We start from the raw sequence: 23,221 nt of genomic DNA, 5'->3' as shown, positions 1-23,221 counted from the left end.
AAAACCTCAGCAATGTAGCTGTGTTCACTGAACTTGGTGACTGTGAAATGCAGCCTAAGCTCCTCCCACTGGTCCAAAATGCGTAAAACCGCAGGTTCAATGGAGAGCCAACGTGTGGCACACACCTTGGTTATCTGTAAAGGTTTCTCCCCACAGTTGATGGTCTCATATATGGCCTTGTAGGCATCCCTGCGCTTTGGAGACACTGAAAACCAGTTCGTACCAAGTACTCCACACTACGGGGGATGGTGTCATTGGAAGCATGACTTACAGCAAGCTGGAGATTGTGGCACACACAGCGAGTAAGAACCAGATATTTGAGGCCATACTCCTCCTTCAGCACTTTATGGACCCCATTGTTAATCCCCGTCATAAGAGGCATTGTCAGTCCCTATCCTCAGGAGTTTCTCTTTTTTAATACAACACTTCTTGAGGAAAGCCACAACAGCACGGGCTATAGATTTGGCATCTCCTCCCTCCATCTCAACAAGCCCCAGAAATGTTGATACAATTGTCTGCTTGGTGTCACTAAAGTACCTTATCACAACCTCCAGGTACTTAGAAACACTTACATCTGTGGACTCATCGAGGAGGAAACTGAAACGCTGGTCACCCACATCTGCGACCAACTGTTTCAGAAAGTATGGTGCTAGAAGACCATTAATCATTTCTGTGCACTTTGTCCTGTGCATTTTGAAGTGGGTAGCAGCAGTGGAGTCTGAGAAAGCAGCTCTACATGCTTCTCCAATGTGATCACATGCCAGCATGGAACAGTGTTCAGCGATAGCTAATGCCATGGTGGCCTCAGCCTTTTTTGCAGAGTAAATTTTTTTAAGCATAAATGGCAGTTTGTTTTGGGTGGAACTGTTATGAGTGTTTTTGAGTTGTCATGTGTTTTTTTACATCACTAAGTTTGGCGTAGAAATCAGCCTTACAATACAGGCAGTATGCCCGTGTATCATCTCCAATAAACGGCTTCAACCAGCCTTTGAATTCAGGGTTTGATTCCCACTACTTTCTGTATTTTTGAGTGTACAGTTTAGACTGAGACATGATGAGCTAGCCAGCTAGATGTTTAGCTTATGTCACAGAGGCACACACACACACAGTGGACAAGGTAAGTGACTGAAGCTGTGAGGACTGGGCCGCCTGTGAGCGCTTTGGGACAGGGGTGGGGCCCACGGCAGCACCCGCTGCTCCTTGAGAAGAGTATGAACGATACGTGCTTTCACGTCAGTCTCCAAAAGTCTCCAATAACACCAGAAAAAGTCGCTAGATTTGTCAGTAGTCAATTTTTTTTTAAATGTGTCGCTAGAGGGGTCTGAATACTCGCTAAATATAGCGACTAAGTCGCTAAGTTGGCAATACTGGCCAGAAGTCAAACAAAGTCAAACTCACAGAAATTGAGGTGGGAGGGACTACAATGTGGTACTTTCAGACCCATGAAATGTACCCGTTACTACACAGGCATTCAGAACGTGTGCAGTGACACAATTTCATGCGTCTGAAAGTACAATATTCAAAATGTTCTAATCACCTGTAAATGCACACTGAACAGATGTAATGAACGTGTGTAAAAATGGCCATAACAGGCGTTCAAATCAAGACGATTGGAAACTCTTGGCCTTCCATAGACTTGTGGGAGTAGTGTTAATGACTTCGCCCACTATGCGCTTTCGGTAGCCTGATTGCGTCCAGACTGATGCGAAATCCGCACACGTGAACACAATCAGACCACAAAGCGTCTTTTGTGCGTCTGTACCCGTCTTTTCAATGCGAACTTTGTATTCTAATAGCAGAAGTCGCATGTAAGTAAGTGCCAACTGTCAGTGAGCTAATTTCTTTACATGGGCTTTATAAACTCAGAAAAAAAGAAACGTCCTCTCACTGTCAACTGCGTTTATTTTCAGCAAACTTAACATGTGTAAAATAATATTTGTATGAACATAACAAGATTCAACAACTGAGACATAAACTGAACAAGTTGCACAGACATGTGACTAGCAGAAATTGAACAATGTGTCCCTGAACAAAGGGGGGGTCAAATCAAAAGTATCAGTCAGTATCTGATGTGGCCACCAGCTGCACTAAGTACTGCAGTGCAACTCCTCATGGACTGCACCAGAGTTGCCAGTTCTTGCTGTGAGATGTTGCACCAGATTTGCCAGTTCTTGCTGTGAGATGTTACCCCACTCTTCCACCAAGGCGCCTGCAAGTTCCAGGACATTTCTGGGGGGAATGGCCCTAGCCCTCACCCTCCGATCCAACAGGTCCCTGACGTGCTCAATGGGATTGAGATCCGGGCTTTTCGCTGGCCATGGCAGAACACTGACATTCCTGTCTTGCAGGAAATCACACACAGAATGAGCAGTATGGCTGGTGGCATTGTCATGCTGGAGGGTCTTGTCAGGATGAGCCTGCAGGAAGGGTACCACATGATGGAGAAAGATGTCTTCCCTGTAATGCCCAGCGTTGAGATTGCCTGCAATGACAACAAGCTCAGTCCGATGATGCTGTGACATACCGCCCCAGACCATGACCACCTACAAATCAATCCTGCTCCAGAGCACAGGCCTCGGTGTAAAGCTCATTCCTTCAACGATAAACGCAAAATTCGACCATCACCCCTGGTGAGACAAAACTGCAACTCGTCAGTGAAGAGCACTTTTTGCCCGTCCTGTCTGATCCAGCGACGGTGGGTTTGTGCCCATAGGCAACATTGTTGCCGGTGATGTCTGGTGAGAACCTGCCTTACAACAGGCCTACAAGCCCTCAGTCCAGCCTCTCAGCCTATTGCGGACAGTCTGAGCACTGATGGAGGGATTGTGCGTTCCTGGTGTAACTCAGGCAGTTGTTGTTGCCAACCTGTGCCTGTCCCGCAGGTGTGATGTTCAGATGTACCGATCCTGTGCAGGTGTTGTTACACGTGGCCTGCCACTGCGAGGACAATCAGCTGTCCGTCCTGTCTCCCTGTAACGCTGTCTTAGGCGTCTCACAGTACGGACATTGCAATTTATTTCCCTGGCCACATCTGCAGTCCTCATGCCTCCTTGCAGCATGCCTAAGCATGTTCACGCAGATGAGCAGGGACCCTGGCCATCTTTCTTTTGGTGTTTTTCCGAGTCAGTAGAAAGGGCTCTTTAGTGCCCTAAGTTTTCATAACTGTGACCTTAATTGCCTACCGTTTGTAAGCTGTTAGTGTCTTATCAACCGTTCCACGGGTGCATGTTCATTAATTGTTTATGGGTCATTGAACAGCATGGGAAACAGTGTTGAAACCCTTTACAATGAATATCTGTGAAGTTATTTGGATTTTTACGAATTATCTTTGAAAGACAGGGTCCTCTGTTTTTCTGAGTTTATGTGTTATAAGTATATCCTACATTAGATGGCAGTAGGTACCAAGCCTGCACAAAGCCATGGAGCAATACCATGGTATACTGTACATGGGCAGTAATGGGTGTTCTGATACTATGGTATACATGGGCAGTAATGGGTGTTCTGATACTTTTTCCCCCCACTGTATAACATAGTATTTGATCCCCTGCTGATTTTGTACATTTGCCCACTGACAAAGAAAGGATCAGTTTATAATTTTAATGGTAGGTTTATTTGAACAGTGAGAGACAGAATAACAACAAAAATATCCAGAAAAACGCATGTCAAAAATGTTAGATTTCTGGCTCCCAGGTGTCTTTTATACAGGTAACGAGCTGAGATTAGGAGCACACTCGTAAAAGGAGTGCTCCTAATCTCATTTTGTTACCTGTATAAAAGACACCTGTCCACAGAAGCAATCAATCACTCAGATTCCAAACTCTCCACCATGGCCAAGACCAAAGAGCTCTCCAAGGATGTCAGGGACAAGATTGTAGACCTATACAAGGCTGGAATGGGCTACAAGACCATCGTCAAGCAGCTTGGTGAGAAGGTGACAACATTTGGTGCGATTATTCGCAAACGGAAGAAACACAGAAGAACTGTCGATATCCCTCAGCCTGGGGCTCCATGCAAGATCACACCTCGTGGAGTTGCAATGATCATGAGAACGGTGAGGAATCAGCCCAGAACTACACGGGAGGATCTTGTCAATGATCTCAAGGCAGCTGGGACCATAGTCACCAAGAAAACAATTGGTAACACACTACGCTGTGAAGGACTGAAATCCTGCAGCGCCCGCAAGGTCCCCCTGCTCAAGAATACATATACATGCCCGTCTGAAGTTTGCCAATGAACATCTGAATGACTCAGAGGACACCTGGTGAAAGTGTTGTGGTCAGATGAGACCAAAATGGAGCTCTTTGACATCAACTCAACTCGCCATGTTTGGAGGAGGAGGAATGCTGCCTATGACCCCAAGAACATCATCTCCACCGTCAAACATGGAGGTGGAAACATTATGCTTTGGGGGTGTTTTTCTGCTAAGGGGACAGGACAACTTCACCGCATCAAAGGGACGATGGACGGGGCCATGTACCGTCAAATCTTGGGTGAGAACCTCCTTCCCTCAGCCAGGGCATTGAAAATGGGTCGTGGATGGGTATTCCAGCATGACAATGACCCAAAACACACGGCCAAGGCAACAAAGGAGTGGCTCAAGAAGAAGCACATGAAGGTCCTGGAATGGCCTAGCCAGTCTTCAGACTTTAATCCCATAGAAAATCTGTGGAGGGAGCTGAAGGTTCGAGTTGCCAAACGTCAGCCTCAACCTTAATGACTTGGAGAAGATCTACAAAGAGGAGTGGGACAAAATCCCTCCTGAGATGTGCGCAAGCCTGGTGGCCAACTACAAGAAACGTCTGACGTCTGTGATTGCCAACAAGGGTTTTGCCACCAAGTACTAAGTCATGTTTTGCAGAGGGGTCAAATACTTATTTCCCTCATTAAAATGCAAATCATGTTATAACATTTTTGACATGCGTTTTTCTGGATTTTGTTGTTATTCTGTCTCTCACTGTTCAAATAAACCTACGAGGTCTTCCCTGTGGCTCAGTTGGTAGAGCATGGAGTTTGCAACGCCAGCATGGTGTGTGCAACGCCAGGGTTGTGGGTTCGATTCCCACGGGGGGCCAATGCAAAAAAAAAATGGATTCCCTACTGTAAGTCGCTCTGGATAAGAGCGTCTGCTAAATGACTAAAATGTACTATTAAAATTATAGACTGATAATTTCTTTGTAAGTGGGCAAATGTACAAAATCAGCACGGGATCAAATACTTTTTTCCCCCACTATACATGGGCAGTAATGGGGGGTTAGTTCTAATACCTACCATGGTATACATGGGCAGTAATGGGGGTTAGTTCTAATACCTACCATGGTATACATGGACAGTAATGGGGGGTTAGTTCTAATACCTACCATGGTATACATGGGCAGTAATGGGGGTTAGTTCTGATACCATGGTATACATGGGCAGTAATGGGGGTTAGTTCTGATACCATGGTATACATGGACAGTAATGGGGGTTAGTTCTGATACCATGGTATACATGGGCAGTATGGGTGTTAGTTCTGTTACCATGGTATGCATGGACAGTATGGGGGTTAGTTCTGATACCATGGTATACATGGACAGTAATGGGGGTTAGTACTGATACCATGGTATACATGGGCAGTATGGGGGTTAGTTCTGATACCATGGTATACATGGGCAGTATGGGTGTTAGTTCTGTTATCATGGTATACATGGGCAGGATGGGTGTTAGTTCTGTTATCATGGTATACATTGGCAGTATGGGGGTTAGTTCTGTTATCATGGTATACATGGGCAGTAATAGGTGTTAGTTCTGATACCATGGTATACATGGGCAGTATGGGTGTTAGTCTCAGCCTCCAGTATTTATGCTGCAGTAGTTTATGTGTCGGGGGCTAGGGTCAGTCTGTTACATCTGGAGTATTTCTCTTGTCTTATCCGGTGTCCTGTGTGAATTTATATATGCTCTCTCTAATTCTCTCTTTCTCTCTTTCTTTCTTTCTTTCTTTCTTTCTTTCTTTCTTTCTTTCTTTCTCTCGGAGGACCTGAGCCCTAGGACCATGCCTCAGGACTACCTGGCATGATGACTCCTTGCTGTCCCCAGTCCACCTGGCCATGCTGCTGCTCCAGTTTCAACTGTTCTGCCTGCGGCTATGGAACCCTGACCTGTTCACCGGACGTGCTTGTTGCACCCTCGACAACTACTATGATTATTATTGTTTGACCATGCTGGTCATTTATGAACATTTTAACATCTTGACCATGTTCTGTTATAATATCCACCCGGCACAGCCAGAAGAGGACTGGCCACCCCTCATAGCCTGGTTCCTCTCTAGGTTTCTTCCTAGGTTTTTGGCCTTTCTAGGGAGTTTTTCCTAGGGAGTTTTTCCTAGCCACCGTGCTTCTTTCACATGCATTGCTTGCTGTTTGGGGTATTAGGCTGGGTTTCTGTACAGCACTTTGAGATTTCAGCTGATGTACGAAGGGCTATATAAATAAATTTGATTTGATTTGATTTAGTTCTGATACCATGGTATACATGGGCAGTATGGGGGTTAGTTCTGTTACCATGGTATACATGGGCAGTAATAGGTGTTAGTTCTGTTGCCATGGTATACATGGGCAGTATGAGGTTTGTTCTGTTACCATGGTATACATGGGCAGTAATAGTTGTTAGTTCTGTTGCCATGGTATACATGGGCAGTATGGGGGTTAGTTCTGTTACCATGGTATACATGGGCAGTATGGGTGTTAGTTCTGTTACCATGGTATACATGGGCAGTATGGGTGTTAGTTCTGATACCATGGTATACATGGGCAGTAATAGGTGTTAGTTCTGTTATCATGGTATACATGGGCAGTAATGGGTGTTAGTTCTGATACCATGGTATACATGGGCAGTATGGGTGTTAGTTCTGATACCATGGTATACATGGACAGTATGGGTGTTAGTTCTGTTACCATGGTATACATGGACAGTATGGGTGTTAGTTCTGTTATCATGGTATACATGGGCAGTATGGGTGTTAGTTCTGTTATCATGGTATACATGGGCAGGATGGGTGTTAGTTCTGTTATCATGGTATACATTGGCAGTATGGGGGTTAGTTCTGTTATCATGGTATACATGGGCAGTAATAGGTGTTAGTTCTGATACCATGGTATACATGGGCAGTATGGGTGTTAGTCTCAGCCTCCAGTATTTATGCTGCAGTAGTTTATGTGTCGGGGGCTAGGGTCAGTCTGTTACATCTGGAGTATTTCTCTTGTCTTATCCGGTGTCCTGTGTGAATTTATATATGCTCTCTCTAATTCTCTCTTTCTTTCTTTCTTTCTTTCTTTCTTTCTTTCTTTCTTTCTTTCTCTCGGAGGACCTGAGCCCTAGGACCATGCCTCAGGACTACCTGGCATGATGACTCCTTGCTGTCCCCAGTCCACCTGGCCATGCTGCTGCTCCAGTTTCAACTGTTCTGCCTGCGGCTATGGAACCCTGACCTGTTCACCGGACGTGCTTGTTGCACCCTCGACAACTACTATGATTATTATTGTTTGACCATGCTGGTCATTTATGAACATTTTAACATCTTGACCATGTTCTGTTATAATATCCACCCGGCACAGCCAGAAGAGGACTGGCCACCCCTCATAGCCTGGTTCCTCTCTAGGTTTCTTCCTAGGTTTTTGGCCTTTCTAGGGAGTTTTTCCTAGGGAGTTTTTCCTAGCCACCTTGCTTCTTTCACATGCATTGCTTGCTGTTTGGGGTATTAGGCTGGGTTTCTGTACAGCACTTTGAGATTTCAGCTGATGTACGAAGGGCTATATAAATAAATTTGATTTGATTTGATTTAGTTCTGATACCATGGTATACATGGGCAGTATGGAGGTTAGTTCTGTTACCATGGTATACATGGGCAGTAATAGGTGTTAGTTCTGTTGCCATGGTATACATGGGCAGTATGAGGTTTGTTCTGTTACCATGGTATACATGGGCAGTAATAGGTGTTAGTTCTGTTGCCATGGTATACATGGGCAGTATGGGGGTTAGTTCTGTTACCATGGTATACATGGGCAGTATGGGTGTTAGTTCTGTTACCATGGTATACATGGGCAGTATGGGTGTTAGTTCTGATACCATGGTATACATGGGCAGTAATAGGTGTTAGTTCTGTTATCATGGTATACATGGGCAGTAATGGGTGTTAGTTCTGATACCATGGTATACATGGGCAGTATGGGTGTTAGTTCTGATACCATGGTATACATGGACAGTATGGGTGTTAGTTCTGTTATCATGGTATACATGGGCAGTATGGGTGTTAGTTCTGTTATCATGGTATACATGGGCAGGATGGGTGTTAGTTCTGTTATCATGGTATACATTGGCAGTATGGGGGTTAGTTCTGTTATCATGGTATACATGGGCAGTAATAGGTGTTAGTTCTGATACCATGGTATACATGGGCAGTATGGGTGTTAGTCTCAGCCTCCAGTATTTATGCTGCAGTAGTTTATGTGTCGGGGGCTAGGGTCAGTCTGTTACATCTGGAGTATTTCTCTTGTCTTATCCGGTGTCCTGTGTGAATTTATATATGCTCTCTCTAATTCTCTCTTTCTCTCTTTCTTTCTTTCTTTCTTTCTTTCTTTCTTTCTTTCTTTCTTTCTTTCTTTCTTTCTTTCTTTCTTTCTCTCGGAGGACCTGAGCCCTAGGACCATGCCTCAGGACTACCTGGCATGATGACTCCTTGCTGTCCCCAGTCCACCTGGCCATGCTGCTGCTCCAGTTTCAACTGTTCTGCCTGCGGCTATGGAACCCTGACCTGTTCACCGGACGTGCTTGTTGCACCCTCGACAACTACTATGATTATTATTGTTTGACCATGCTGGTCATTTATGAACATTTTAACATCTTGACCATGTTCTGTTATAATATCCACCCGGCACAGCCAGAAGAGGACTGGCCACCCCTCATAGCCTGGTTCCTCTCTAGGTTTCTTCCTAGGTTTTTGGCCTTTCTAGGGAGTTTTTCCTAGGGAGTTTTTCCTAGCCACCGTGCTTCTTTCACATGCATTGCTTGCTGTTTGGGGTATTAGGCTGGGTTTCTGTACAGCACTTTGAGATTTCAGCTGATGTACGAAGGGCTATATAAATAAATTTGATTTGATTTGATTTAGTTCTGATACCATGGTATACATGGGCAGTATGGGGGTTAGTTCTGTTACCATGGTATACATGGGCAGTAATAGGTGTTAGTTCTGTTGCCATGGTATACATGGGCAGTAATAGGTGTTAGTTCTGTTGCCATGGTATACATGGGCAGTATGGGGGTTAGTTCTGTTACCATGGTATACATGGGCAGTATGGGTGTTAGTTCTGTTACCATGGTATACATGGGCAGTATGGGTGTTAGTTCTGATACCATGGTATACATGGGCAGTAATAGGTGTTAGTTCTGTTATCATGGTATACATGGGCAGTAATGGGTGTTAGTTCTGATACCATGGTATACATGGGCAGTATGGGTGTTAGTTCTGATACCATGGTATACATGGACAGTATGGGTGTTAGTTCTGTTACCATGGTATACATGGACAGTATGGGTGTTAGTTCTGTTATCATGGTATACATGGGCAGTATGGGTGTTAGTTCTGATATCATGGTATACATGGGCAGTATGGGTGTTAGTTCTGATACCATGGTATACATGGGCAGTATGGGTGTTAGTTCTGATACCATGGTATACATGGGCAGTATGGGTGTTAGTTCTGTTATCATGGTATACATGGACAGTAATGGGGGTTAGTTCTGATACCATGGTATACATGGGCAGTATGGGTGTTAGTTCTGTTACCATGGTATACATGGGCAGTATGGGTGTTAGTTCTGTTATCATGGTATACATGGGCAGTATGGGTGTTAGTTCTGTTATCATGGTATACATGCACAGTAATGGGGGTTAGTTCTGATACCATGGTATACATGGGCATTATGGGTGTTAGTTCTGTTGCCATGGTATACATGGGCAGTATGGTGGTTAGTTCTGCTCTGCAGAGTGGAGTCATGTTACTTTTTAGTCATGTGGTCAGGAAAAACTCTGAAACTAAGGAAATACTATTCTGGTTTCACATCATGACATGTTCACTTCAGGGAGGAGATATGAGACACATGCACATCCATCAACAATCATCTTAACATTTATTGAAATAATTATTTTCAATATACAGTTATTTTTAAACCAGATTGTTTACCTATACAACATGACACAGTGCTAGAGTAATGGACTGTACATCTCAGAAACAAACTAAAGAGGACAGACAACCAAGACATAAGACAACATTCTCTTTGTTCATATGGATCTTTCACAGAAAGAACACAGTCAGTCTGCTTAACCAGAATACACAGTAGTAATTCAACATACTTGGACCAAATTGTGTGCCAATACAGTAAGGAGACAAAAGGAACCAAAGACAACATCATATGCCTCCTTTCACTCATCCTTCCACCCATCCATCCATCCATGCTTCCATCAATCCGTTACGGCTCCTCCAAATACCAAGACACCTCTTAGGTCGATGGCGAGTCCAACAGCTCACGTTAGTCTCTATGTCTCAATATTCTGAAATACCTCTATTTCATTTAATCCTAGAAACCTGACCCATGACCAGAGGAATGGCAATGGATGTTTTAACCAGCCCATGAAAGACATCTAGCCAATAAATTCAAACGTATTGAAATCAATATGGTCCATAGGGACAGTGAGAACATTATGTCCTTCACAGTGATGTGATCAGGTTTGTATTGGTCATCAATATGATCAAACAAAAAAGAGAGAAATACCACAGTGTTACTATTCATTCAGATAGTACAGGACGTCTTGCATTTTGGGTGTTGAACTCATCCATACTATATAAAGGAGAACATTGGAAATTGCCCCATGTACACATTAGATACACATTACATGGCTGCCACTCCTAGAAACTTACTGCCACCTGTTCTGATAACAACAGAGATAAGATGGACTGACTGACGCACTGACTGACGGTGCTTTTTGCTTTTAACCCTTTGAGGAGGTTTAGAATATTCAAGGATATTGGGCATTCTAATGGCTGAAATTACAAGGAACATCAGTGTTGTAATTTATATAAGTTATTTGTATCTTAGTAATAGATTCTAGAATTCAGTAGAATATTGCATTTTTACTGTTGTAGAACTCCTCAATGGCTTTGCTTCAGTGGACACTATAGTCAATGCAAAATGTTGTTAGCCATTTTAGATCAAACTACTGTAGTCCAGAAGCCAGTCAATTACTGACAAAATCAATGTTTCTGAATTAGATCACTAAAAAACATTGCATTATATACAAAAGTGAGAATAAACACCAATACTCTGTTCATATTCAATCATGTAAACAATATATACAATGAAATAAAATCAAAGGCCAAATCAAAGGACAAAGCTGCTTCTTAAAAATGATAGATAAATGAAATAGTTCATAAATTAGTAGGTTTCTCTTATCTCGCAGTTACAGAGTTTAAGATGATGGACAACCAAAGCAAATGACAGAATACGTTTTCTATTGTCTGCAACATAATACCCCCCCAAAAAAGAGCTCAGTCACACACCTGACTGATGTGACAGGACGAGAAGGCTGTTCAGTGACCATAACGGTAGACAATCTCTCTGCACAGCGCACGCAGTGAGAATATGATATGTTATATGTGTCATTGTCCATAGAAACAGAGTGAAACAACCTGAGTTTCCTTGCGTTGCTTATTATCAGAGTAATGCCAGTTTTAGATGTCTATTCTGAAGTGTTAAATTAGCATTAAAGGACTATTGATGACTATGGGTGAGAGACATCAATGAGAGAGGAAACCCCCCTCTGTGCCTTGTTAATAAACTGAAGTGAAGAGCTACACTGGTTACCTGGTTTAGTTCAGCTGATCAGTAACATATTTACCTAACATAGAACATGACAAGAAACTGAAGAATAAAACCCTAATATGGAATGCTACTACAATCTTAGGAAAAAGGTGCTATCTAGAACCAAAAAGGGTTCTTCGGCTGTCCCCATAGGAGAACCCTTTGAAGAACCCCTTTTGGTTCCAGATAGAACCATTTTTGGTTTCAGGTACAACCCTCTGTGGAAAGGGTTCTACATGGAACCCAAAAGGAAACATGATTTAAAACTTCTTATAAACTGGGTGGTTTGAGCCCTGAATGCTGATTGGCTGACAGCCGTGGTATATCAGACCGTATACCACGGGTATGACAAAACATTTTATTTGTACTGCTCTAATTACGTTGGTAACCAGTTTATAACAGCAATAAGGCAGCTCGGGGGTTTGTGGTATATGGCCAATAAACCACGTGTAAGGGCTGTATCCGAGCTCTCCGCGTTGCTTAGTGCATAAGAACAGCCCTTAGCCGTGGTATATTGGCTATATACCACACCCTTTATTGCTTAATTATAATGACAAGTTTGGAGCTCACAGGTGAACTGCATTATCGTCATGTGCTATAATATTTTCCTTGATAGTTAATAATAATATTGTATTGCTGAGCATTTATTACATTAGCGCTTAAAATGTATGTGAACATTAGACCTGAAAATGTAGGAGAACATTAGATCTGAAAATGTACGAAAACATTAGATCTGAAAATGTAGGAGAACATTAGATCTGAAAATGTATGAAAACATTACATCTGAAAATGTAGGAGAACATTAGATCTGAAAATGTAGGAAAACATTAGATCTGAAAATGTAGGAAAACATTAGATCTGAAAATGTAGGAAAACAGATCTGAAAATGTAGGAAAACATTAGATCTGAAAATGTAGGAGATTCAATCAAAAGTAATGACATTAATCAGACAACGTTATCTGGGTGAAACTCAGCTGTTTCAATGATAGGCTCTACTTCACAGTGATTTTTCCAGGTAGACTGTACTTCACAGGTTTTTTCCAGGTAGACTACTTCACAGTGATTTTTCCAGGTAGTCTGTACTTCACAGTGATTTTTCCAGGTAGACTACTTCACAGTGATTTTTCCAGGTAGTCTGTACATCACAGTGATTTTTCCAGGTAGACTGTACTTCAGTGATTTTTCCTAGTAGGCTGTACTTTTATCAGTTGTCTGGTTACCCAAACTCCTTGCTCTGGCTAAACACTACGCAACGCCGTTAGTTTCTTCTCTGCAATGAGTCTGGATCTGAGTACCTTCCTGACAATTTCTAGAACTCAATCACATTTTAACCATTCTGATTGGTCCCAGAAACCGATGGGTTGGGTCAGAGCCAGAACACACGTGGGTAAAGCGGTGTTTTAAAAATGAGTCATTGGCTTTGATACTCTGATTGTTTAGAGATGATCCAATCGCTGATTACTTTGTTTTGTACAACACCCCTCATTTTGACGTCACCACAAATGATTTCAACGATGGCAGTCTCAGACTGAAGTATGTAGCGAACATAGAGCAGAGGAAGAATTCAGTTTGAGTCGTCAGGCAACTGAATCAGTGCTTCTTTTATCTAAAAGTAGTACCTACAGTGGCTTGCGAAAGTAATCACCCCCCTTGGCATTAATCCTATTTTGTTGCCATACAACCTGGAATTAAAATAGATTTTTGGGGGGTTTGTATCATTTGATTTACACAACATGCCTACCACTTTGAAGATGCCAAATATTTTTCATTGTGAAACAAACAAGAAATAAGACAAAAAAACTTGAGCGTGCATAACTATTCACCCTAAGCAGTATGCTTAGGGTCATTGTCCTGCTGGAAGGTGAACCTCAGTCCCAGTCTCAAATCTCTGGAAGACTGAAACAGGTGTCCCTCAAGAATTTCCCTGTATTTAGCGCTATCCATCATTCCTTCAATTCTGACCAGTTTCCCAGTCCCTGCAGATTAAAAACATCCTCACAGCATGATGCTGCCACTACTATGCTTCACTGTGGGGATGATATTCTCGGGGTGATGCGAGATGTTGGGTTTGCCCCAGACATAGTGTTTTCCTTGATGGCCAAAGAGCGCAATTTTAGTCTCATCTGACCAGAGTACCTTCTTTCATATGTTTGGGGAGTCTCCCACATGCCTTTTGGCGAACAGCAAACATGTTTGCTTATTTTTTTTTAAGCAATGGCTTTTTTTCTGGCCACTCTTCTGTCAAACCCAGCTCTGTGGAGTGTATGGCTTAAAGTGGTTCTATGGACAGATACTCCAATCTCCGCTATGGAGCTTTGCAGCTCCTTCAGGGTTATCTTTGGTCTCTTTGTTGCCTTTCTGATTAATGCCCTGCTTGCCTGGCCCGTGAGTTTTGGTTGGCGGCCCTCTCTTGGCAGGTTTGTTGTGGTGCCATATCCTTTCCATTCTTTAATAATGGATTTAATGGTGCTCCGTGGGATGTTCAAAATTTCGGATATTTTTTTATAACCCAACCCTAATCTGTACTTCTCCACAACTTCGTCCCTGACCTGTTTGGAGAGCTCCTTGGTCTTCATGGTGCCGCTTGCTTGGTGGTGCCCCTTGCTTAGTGGTGTTGCAGACTCTGGGGCCTTTCAGAACAGGTGTATATATACTGAGATCATGTGACAGATCATGTGACACTTAGATTGCACACAGGTGGACTTTATTTAACTAATTATGTGACTTCTGAAGGTAATTGGTTGCGCCAGATCTTATTTAGGGGCTTCATAGCACACGTTTCTGTTTAAAAAAAAATATATATGTTTTGAAACAAGTATTTTTTTTCATTTCACTTCACCAATTTGTATGTCCATTACATGAAATCCAAATAAAAAATCTATTCAAATTACCGGTTGTAATGCAACAAAATAGGAAAAACGCCAAGGGGGGTGAATACATTTGCAAGGCACTGTATTTCACCTGATGAACAGTAAGCTCTGTATGACTAGACTAGGTATTGTACCTATTTCACCTGATGAACAGTAAGCCGTGTATGAGTAGGCTAGGTATTGTACCTATTTCACCTGATGAACAGTAGGCCGTGTCTGAGTAGGCTAGGTATTGTACCTATTTCACCTGATGAACAGTAAGCTGTGTATGAGTAGGCTAGGTATTGTACCTATTTCACCTGATGAACAGTAGGCCGTGTATGAGTAGGCTAGGTATTGTACCTATTTCACCTGATGAACAGTAGGCCGTGTATGAGTAGGCTAGGTATTGTACCTATTTCACCTGATGAACAGTAAGCTGTGTATGACTAGACTAGGTATTGTACCTATTTCACCTGATGAACAGTAGGCCGTGTCTGAGTAGGCTAGGTATTGTACCTATTTCACCTGATGAACAGTAGGCCGTGTAAGAGTAGACTAGGTAATGCAGAGAAAACAACACTGAAGAGTAAAACATAAATATAAATGATGACTACATATAAATACCCCTCAGTGCTAACATGCCTGTTGTAGCAAGTACACTTTGACTAGTGCAAGGTCTGCCTCTGCATAGCTGTGTGTGTGTGTGTGGCATTAGAGCAGATACATGCTTCTTGCATTTGCATGCCTGCATCATCATGAGTTTGAGCGTTGTCTCTCCCTTCCCTTCCATGATTGCACACAGCTCACTCCTGGGGTGGTCTGATGTGGTGTGGGGTCTCCTCAGCTGTTGTCCAGGGGCTGGTCGGCGCTGTGGACTTGGCTGGTCGGGGCAGTGGACTTGGGGCTGTGGACCTGTGGGTGGTCTGGGCTGTGGACCTGGTCAGGGATGTGGACTTGGGGCTGGTCTGGGCTGTGGACCTGGGGCAGCTGTTCTCTCCAGTAGGTGAACTGGCTGAAGGTGTCAGGGCAGGAGACGTCAGAGACGTGGCCTCTGATCAACAGGGGAAAGACGTGGTCCACCACCTCACACAGACCACCATACCTGGCAGGGACACAAACAGAAACATAATTCACTTCATTGTTCATAGACAGACACAAAGACAGAGAGAGGAAGAGAGAGAAACAGAGACAGACAAACACAGATGAAGAAAGATACGAGGGAGAAAGATAGAGGGATGAAAAGAAAGAGAGATGTCTGACTTACGATGAGATGTTGGTCTTAGCGTGTTCCTGTATCAGCTCTCCCTTGGGGTTGACTGTGAAGATCCTGTTTAGGGGAACGCCCACCTCCTTATAGGAATACACATCCTAAACAACAACAACGACTTTAACAACAACCGACATACTATCCAAAAACACGCATACAACACCAACTGCAACAGTAGCAAACAGAATATTCAGGTTGCAAATAGCCTTTTGGCTGAATCTGTCCCATTTACAGATCGGTTAATTACTGTGCATGGTTCCAGTCAAATGAATCTAAAAAGTAGCCTAAGGTAATGTGTGAGGTGATGGAGGGAACAAGGCTCTCACCGTGGCTCTGTTGCCAAAGGCTGCGTAGAAAGGCTCAGTGTTGGGGTAGAACAGCTGCTTGATGTCAGTCAGACACTGGATCTTAAACCTCTCAGGCTTCTTCTCTATCACCTCCCTACAGGAAGGACGGGACAGGATGGATGGGATGGCATCATCGTTATACAATACAGGGATAGCTAGTTCTATTACATCAGCGGCTGTACATCGTTACATATGATTGTTCACTTTTGTGTTTGACTCTTTGATTCTGCTCTGTTTATTTTTACGATGATGATGGTGATGAACGATGGTGTGTGAGTGTATGTGTTCCTCACCTGTGCAGAGCTGAGAACAGACTGCTGGGGCTGAGTAGGACAGGTCCAATAGGCAGCATGGTTCCTCTCTCGTTGACCCAGTGTAGATACCCCCTTGTCATATCAGCCATACCTATGGCCCTCGCTGAGCAGTACATAAACTTATAACCATTCCTGAAAGAGAGAGAGAGAGGGATAGAGAGAGAGGGATAGAGAGAGAAACAAATCGTATTTTGATAAACTCCCATATCTACTGGGTGAAATACCAAAGTGTGACATCACAGCAGCAAGATTTGTGACCAAGATTTTTGCCACAAGAAAAGGGCAACCAGTGAAGAACAAACAATATACAACCCATATTTATGTTTATTTATTTTCCCTTTTGTACTTTAACTATTTGCACATCGTTACAACACTGTATATAGACATAATATGACATATGTTTCCCATGCCAATAAAGCCCTTTGAATTGAAATGAAAGATAGAAGGATAGGTAGAGCAAGAGAATGAGATTGAATTATTCTACTGTCTCAGTGTTTTCTAAGAGCGATGGAGGGAACGGTAGTTTAACTAATGAGCGTCAGGGACAGGGCTGCCTTCATGAGGGTGCAACGTACTAAACCTTGAAGATTGAAACACCATGAATAAAGTTGATATGATTCATTGATCTTACATTGAGCCCTATTCTAAATGTGACCTAGGTTTCACTACTGTAATGCTCATCTATAGTTATTGAATTACTCTTGTGGGAACTCACTGGCTGACTCGGTGGTAGAGGCGGGCAATGCCCTGATGGGTCCAGTCTTTACCCAGCGTGGGAAGAATGTGGCCCAGGGTGTCCGACCTGAAGGAGAGGACACACACACACACACACACACACACACACACACACACACACACACACACACACACACACACACACACACACACACAAACTCATTAGACTACCATTAACAGTGATATAACATGACCACACAAAATTGCCAATAAAACTCATGCACACACACACACACACCTGGTGATGGTGCCATCAATGTCTGAGATGATGATCTTGTCGTCCCAGCTCCAGAGGTAGATGGTGCCCTGGCAGCGGCAGGTGCCCTGGTACTGAGTGGTCACACTGAACACCACCTCATTAGGACCCACCTTCAACTGCAGACTGGCCTGAGGACACAAAGACTACATTACCCATACACCCATACACCCTCTAACTCTAACCCTGCTACTGAGTGGTTCAACTGCAGACTGGCCTGAGGACTACATTAGCCAGACACACTGAACACAACGTCGCCAGATAAAGAGATGGGAAGTATTGTTTCTCACCAGCTGCTCTGGGGTCAGTCTGAGGGTCTTCCTGTAGCACACACTACCGGGTGTGAGAAGGGGCTCGGCCTTGCAGGATTCCGAGCCCTGATTGGACAATCTGTGGTCCTCATCGCTGGAGGAAGACTCCTCCTTCATTCTGTCATGACAACAGTTCAGCTATAAATACATTTTTTACTTTATAACCAGAATATAAACACAATATAAAACATGTAGTATACATGACTTTATAACCAGAATATAAACACAATATAAAACGTGTAGAATACATGACTTTATAACCAGAATATAAACACAATATAAAACATGTAGAATACATGACTTTATAACCAGAATATAAACACAATATAAAACATGTAGTATACATGACTTTATAACTACAATATAAACACAATATAAAACATGTAGTATACATGACTTTATAACTACAATATAAACACAATATAAAACATGTAGTATACATGACTTTATAACTACAATATAAACACAATATAAAACATGTAGTATACATGACTTTATAACCAGAATATAAACACAATATAAGACATGTAGTATACATGACTTTATAACTACAATATAAACACAATATAAAACATGTAGTATACATGACTTTATAACCAGAATATAAACACAATATAAGACATGTAGTATACATGACTTTATAACCAGAATATAAACACAATATAAGACATGTAGTATACATGACTTTATAACTACAATATAAACACAATATAAAACATGTAGTATACATGACTTTATAACTACAATATAAACACAATATAAAACATGTAGTATACATGACTTTATAACTACAATATAAACACAATATAAAACATGTAGAATACATTACTTTATAACCAGAATATAAACACAATATAAAACATGTAGTATACATGACTTTATAACTACAATATAAACACAATATAAAACATGTAGTATACATGACTTTATAACCAGAATATAAACACAATATAAAACATGTAGTATACATGACTTTATAACTACAATATAAACACAATATAAAACATGTAGTATACATGACTTTATAACTACAATATAAACACAATATAAAACATGTAGTATACATGACTTTATAACCAGAATATAAACACAATATAAAATATGACTTTATAACTACAATATAAACACAATATAAAACATGACTTTATAACTACAATATAAACACAATATAAAACATGTAGTATACATTTTTAGGGGTGGTTTCCCGGACACATTTTAAACCTAGTCCTTCACAAAAAAACTAACTCAAAGGAGAATCGGTTCATGAAACCGACCCTTTCTGTATAACATATATGAGGATCTGTAAACTACGGTATATAAACGTGTATTCAAAATAATGTAATTATATTGCACATTATAAGCTTTTCTGGTGTTAGAGAAGTGTAGTTACCCGTTGACTGAAGCCATGCTGAGAGAGGTCTCACCCTCATCTCCAACTCCTGTCTCAGACACTGAGTCCTGGGGACAAACAACCAGTCACACACTCATACAACAACCAGGATATTCTAATAAATATAATACCCCAGTCAACTAGGCCTCCAATACTGTAAATTCTGCAGAAGTTTCCTAGTTATAGTTATGTTATAGAAGTTTGTTCAGGAGGTGTGTGTTACAGAGGTGCGTGTGTTACAGAGGTGTGTGTATTTGAGCTGAGGTGTGTACCGATTTGGAGTCGCTGTTCCTGCTGCGCCATGAGAACCACCAGCGGCCTCCTTTCTTGGGCATCTTCTCCTTCATGATGTTCTCCACTGAGGCCTGAAGCAAATGCACACAATTCCTGACCAAAAACCACAACTCAACAAAACCACTGAAATGCAAAAACACAAGAGATACAAAAATCCAAATGCAAAAACACAAGAGATACAAAAATCCAAATGCAAAAACGTGAAGCTAGTGTCATATGACTGGATGATGGCGATCTAAGGAAGCGAGGCAGCGACAAAGGGAGGGAGACAGAGACAGAGAGACAGAGAGACAGAGACAGAGAGAGAGAGAGAGAGAGAGAAGGAAAAACACACAAAGAGACGTACAGACATACTATACCCAACAGACAGACAGACAGACAGACAGACAGACAGACAGACAGACAGACAGACAGACAGACAGACAGACAGACAGACAGACAGACAGACAGACAGACAGACAAAACTGAAGGGACCCACAGGGCTGGAGCTGAACAGACTGGGTAAACAGTAGGAGAAGAGGCCAAAGGCAGAGGACACATAACTCAGACAGGAGTACTGAAGACACATAGGGGCCGGATGGGAGGTGAGATGGAGGGAGAACAAATGGAACAACAAAGGGGAAAAAGACTTGAGTGTGAGGACGATGTGGTTAAGGAGAATGCTTTTCAGTGTGCAGGAAGTTCAAACGAGACAGAGGATGTCGGAATTCATACAAAAACAAAACAAGGCCCCCAGAACTGGGTCCCAGATTTATCAGGTACATGGGTTACATTTGGACTGCTTGTTTTACATTGCCATTCGATTAATGTGACATATGATCAACCTCAGGTAAAACCACTCAGGTACAGTGCACTATATTTGAGATCAGCATATATTCTGTCGTGGACGAATCAGAATTAGTTGGGTAACATAGATAATTAAGATGTTTTATTAGTATAATATGCTTATTTGAGGTACTTGTCATTAGAAAGTGTCCATTGGACTCTGGTGTCTTTTCAGTTGCACGTCTACCTTAGCTGGGGCTCAGACACTTGGGGCCCAGAGAGGGGAGAGGTCAGACTTGTCGTCATGGGAATGTCTCTTTACCTATTCTTAAACCATGTGAAGGGATGGCGTGATTAATGGGGAACCAATGACTTGTCTCCACAATGTCTGTGAGCAAGTCACACCCTCCTTTTCCTTATTGTGGGGAGGTTTATGGCAGTGTCTGGGACCATGGTCTCTTAGATCTCACACTTATCCTGTGATAATATATGGCCTAGAGGCTCACTCCCCAGTGAGCCTGTCCTCCAGGAGTGGGGTCAAGAGGGGGTTTGCTTGAGATGGGAGTATCTAGAGTTAACAATTGATATATGCCATTGGATGAAATAGTTCTGTTCAATACCGTACCAGGGAGGGACGGTTCTAAGGAGACCAGATACTGGGCTATACCATTAATCCTGTTGACATAGCAGTTACTGTCTGATGTGTTTTATTGATATCTGTCATACAAAATTTAACCTTTGTGAACTGTTACTAAGTATCTGTGGTTTGTCAATGTACGTTGAAGGGGGTGTATCGTTGGTATAAAAGATCCCTGTAGCCATTGGGTAATCACCTCATTCAATGATTCATTCGAGAGAGTGCATTATTGGGGGTCAAGAACTTTTGCAAAAGTATCTTAAATATTAAAGATGTAGTTTAACTCGGACTGGTGTGTTTGTAACTCCTCATTTGGTAATGCGGAAATTAGCCACCACAATTCTCGTCTACCAGCCGTGTAGCCCAGATGCTATGCTAACGGAATGTTGCTAATGTTGTGGAGGTCTTACCATTGGCAGGGGCTTCTGATACACCTGCATAGCCAGCATCAGAGGGGCTGCGGTCGTCCAGTTATAGTACCTGGAGGAGAAAACAGACATATGATCACTGTTGAATCTCGTTTCTACATTTCTTATCAGAAGTACTATATTTGACAGCACACGAAGGGTGTTCAGTGGTATGTTCTGTACATTACATACTTTCCTGTCAGGGATGTGGTCAGGACAACATATAAAATCGGGATTTTGTCTATGGAATAGATAAGATATATGAATGGAGGATAGTGTGTCCTGATTAATCACATCCCTGCCATCTTCACTGCTATGATGCAGAGTTAGAGGTATTTTACATACTTGGTTCCTATCTTGACCACCAGGTTGGGATCGTCAATGATGGAGGGGTTCTCAGTGAACTGCTGGTAAGAGATGGCTCTCTCCTCAAACTGTTCTATTGAGACACACAGACAGGAAAGTGTTAATATAACTGTTCTGTAGAGACACACAGACAGGAGAGGGTTAATATAACTGTTCTGTAGAGACACACAGACAGGAGAGGGTTAATATAACTGTTCTGTAGAGACACACAGACAGGAGAGGGTTAATATAACTGTTCTGTAGAGACACACAGACAGGAGAGGGTTAATATAACTGTTCTGTAGAGACACACAGACAGGAGAGGGTTAATATAACTGTTCTGTAGAGACACAGAAAGTTGTTCCCTTCCATCTGATCTCACACCAATTAGTGGATCTGAGCAGCAAATAGATGTAGCTACAATTTGTACAGTATTGAGATGCAGCCCCTACCTCTTGTGATCTCTCTGTTGTCAGTGAGACCTCCACACAGGGAGATGGCGATGTTGGGCATGTCTCCCAGCTGGTCAGAGTAGCTGTCCACGCCGCTGTCCATCCCACTGCTGCCCACCGACTGAGGGGATTGGTTGGCACTCCACACTCCCGTTTCCAAGCCTCCTCTCACCGAACCGGCCCCGTCACTAAGGAACAGGGTCATAGGGTCAGGAGTGTAGGACAACTCTGTGTGTAGGACAGGATAGGTGAGTGTGTGTATGTGTGTGCGTACACAGGTATGTGTTTGTTACTGGTGTGTGTGTGATGAGTGGGTGTCATTGGAGACCGGCTCAATCGAATGGCTGGAATGGAGTAAAAATATGTGGTTTTCATATGTTTGATGTGTTTGATACCATTCCATTAATTCCATCCAGCCATAACAATGAGCCCGTCCTCCTATAGCTCCTCCCACCAGCCTCCTCTGATGTGTGTGTGTAATTGGTGTGTACAGCGCATTCAGAAAGTATTTAGACCCCTTGACTTTTTCCACATTTTGTTATGTTACAGCCTTATTCTAAAATGTATTAAATCGTTTTTTCAATCATCAATCTACACACAATACCCCATAATGACAAAGCAAAAACAGATTTTTAGAAAATAAAAATCACATTTACATAAGTATTCAGACCCTTTACTCAGTACTTTGTTGAAGCACCTTTGAAAGAAATTACAGCCTCGAGTCTTCTTGGGTATGATGCTACAAGCTTGGGACACCTGTATTTGGGGAGTTTCTCCCATTCTTCTCTGCAGATCCTCTCAAGCTCTGTCAGGTTGGATGGGAGAGTCGCTGCACAGCTATTTCCAGGTCTCTCCATAGATGTTCGATCGGGTTCAAGTCCGGGCTCTGGCTGGGCCACTCAAGGACATTCAGAGACTTGTCCCGAAGCCACTCCTGCGTTGTCTTGGCTGTGTGCTT

General features: G+C 42.5%; 1 protein-coding gene across 6 annotated transcripts in view; it reads right to left on the bottom strand.

The window, feature by feature from the left end:
• Positions 1–14,932: 14,932 nt before the first annotated feature.
• LOC115172803 (phosphatidate phosphatase LPIN1) overlaps positions 14,933–23,221 on the bottom strand; it is a 32,862-nt gene continuing 24,573 nt past the window's right edge. For all 6 annotated transcript variants that reach the window (XM_029730567.1, XM_029730569.1, XM_029730570.1 and 3 more), the window contains 12 exons: positions 22,264–22,451; positions 21,812–21,905; positions 21,470–21,539; positions 19,636–19,728; positions 19,364–19,431; positions 17,953–18,091; positions 17,645–17,793; positions 17,387–17,473; positions 16,651–16,803; positions 16,337–16,451; positions 16,008–16,111; positions 14,933–15,845 (listed from right to left, as the gene is read on the bottom strand). In XM_029730567.1, the coding sequence (XP_029586427.1) occupies positions 15,584–15,845; positions 16,008–16,111; positions 16,337–16,451; positions 16,651–16,803; positions 17,387–17,473; positions 17,645–17,793; positions 17,953–18,091; positions 19,364–19,431; positions 19,636–19,728; positions 21,470–21,539; positions 21,812–21,905; positions 22,264–22,451 (1,522 nt within the window). In that variant the 3' untranslated portion in view covers positions 14,933–15,583. The remainder of the gene's footprint in view (positions 15,846–16,007; positions 16,112–16,336; positions 16,452–16,650; positions 16,804–17,386; positions 17,474–17,644; positions 17,794–17,952; positions 18,092–19,363; positions 19,432–19,635; positions 19,729–21,469; positions 21,540–21,811; positions 21,906–22,263; positions 22,452–23,221) is intronic.

The sequence above is a fragment of the Salmo trutta genome, chromosome 33 (assembly GCF_901001165.1).
Source record: "Salmo trutta chromosome 33, fSalTru1.1, whole genome shotgun sequence".
NCBI classification, from domain to species: Eukaryota; Metazoa; Chordata; class Actinopteri; order Salmoniformes; family Salmonidae; genus Salmo; species Salmo trutta.
Note: the sequence above shows the minus strand (reverse complement) of the source record. Positions and strands in the feature narration are given on the sequence as shown.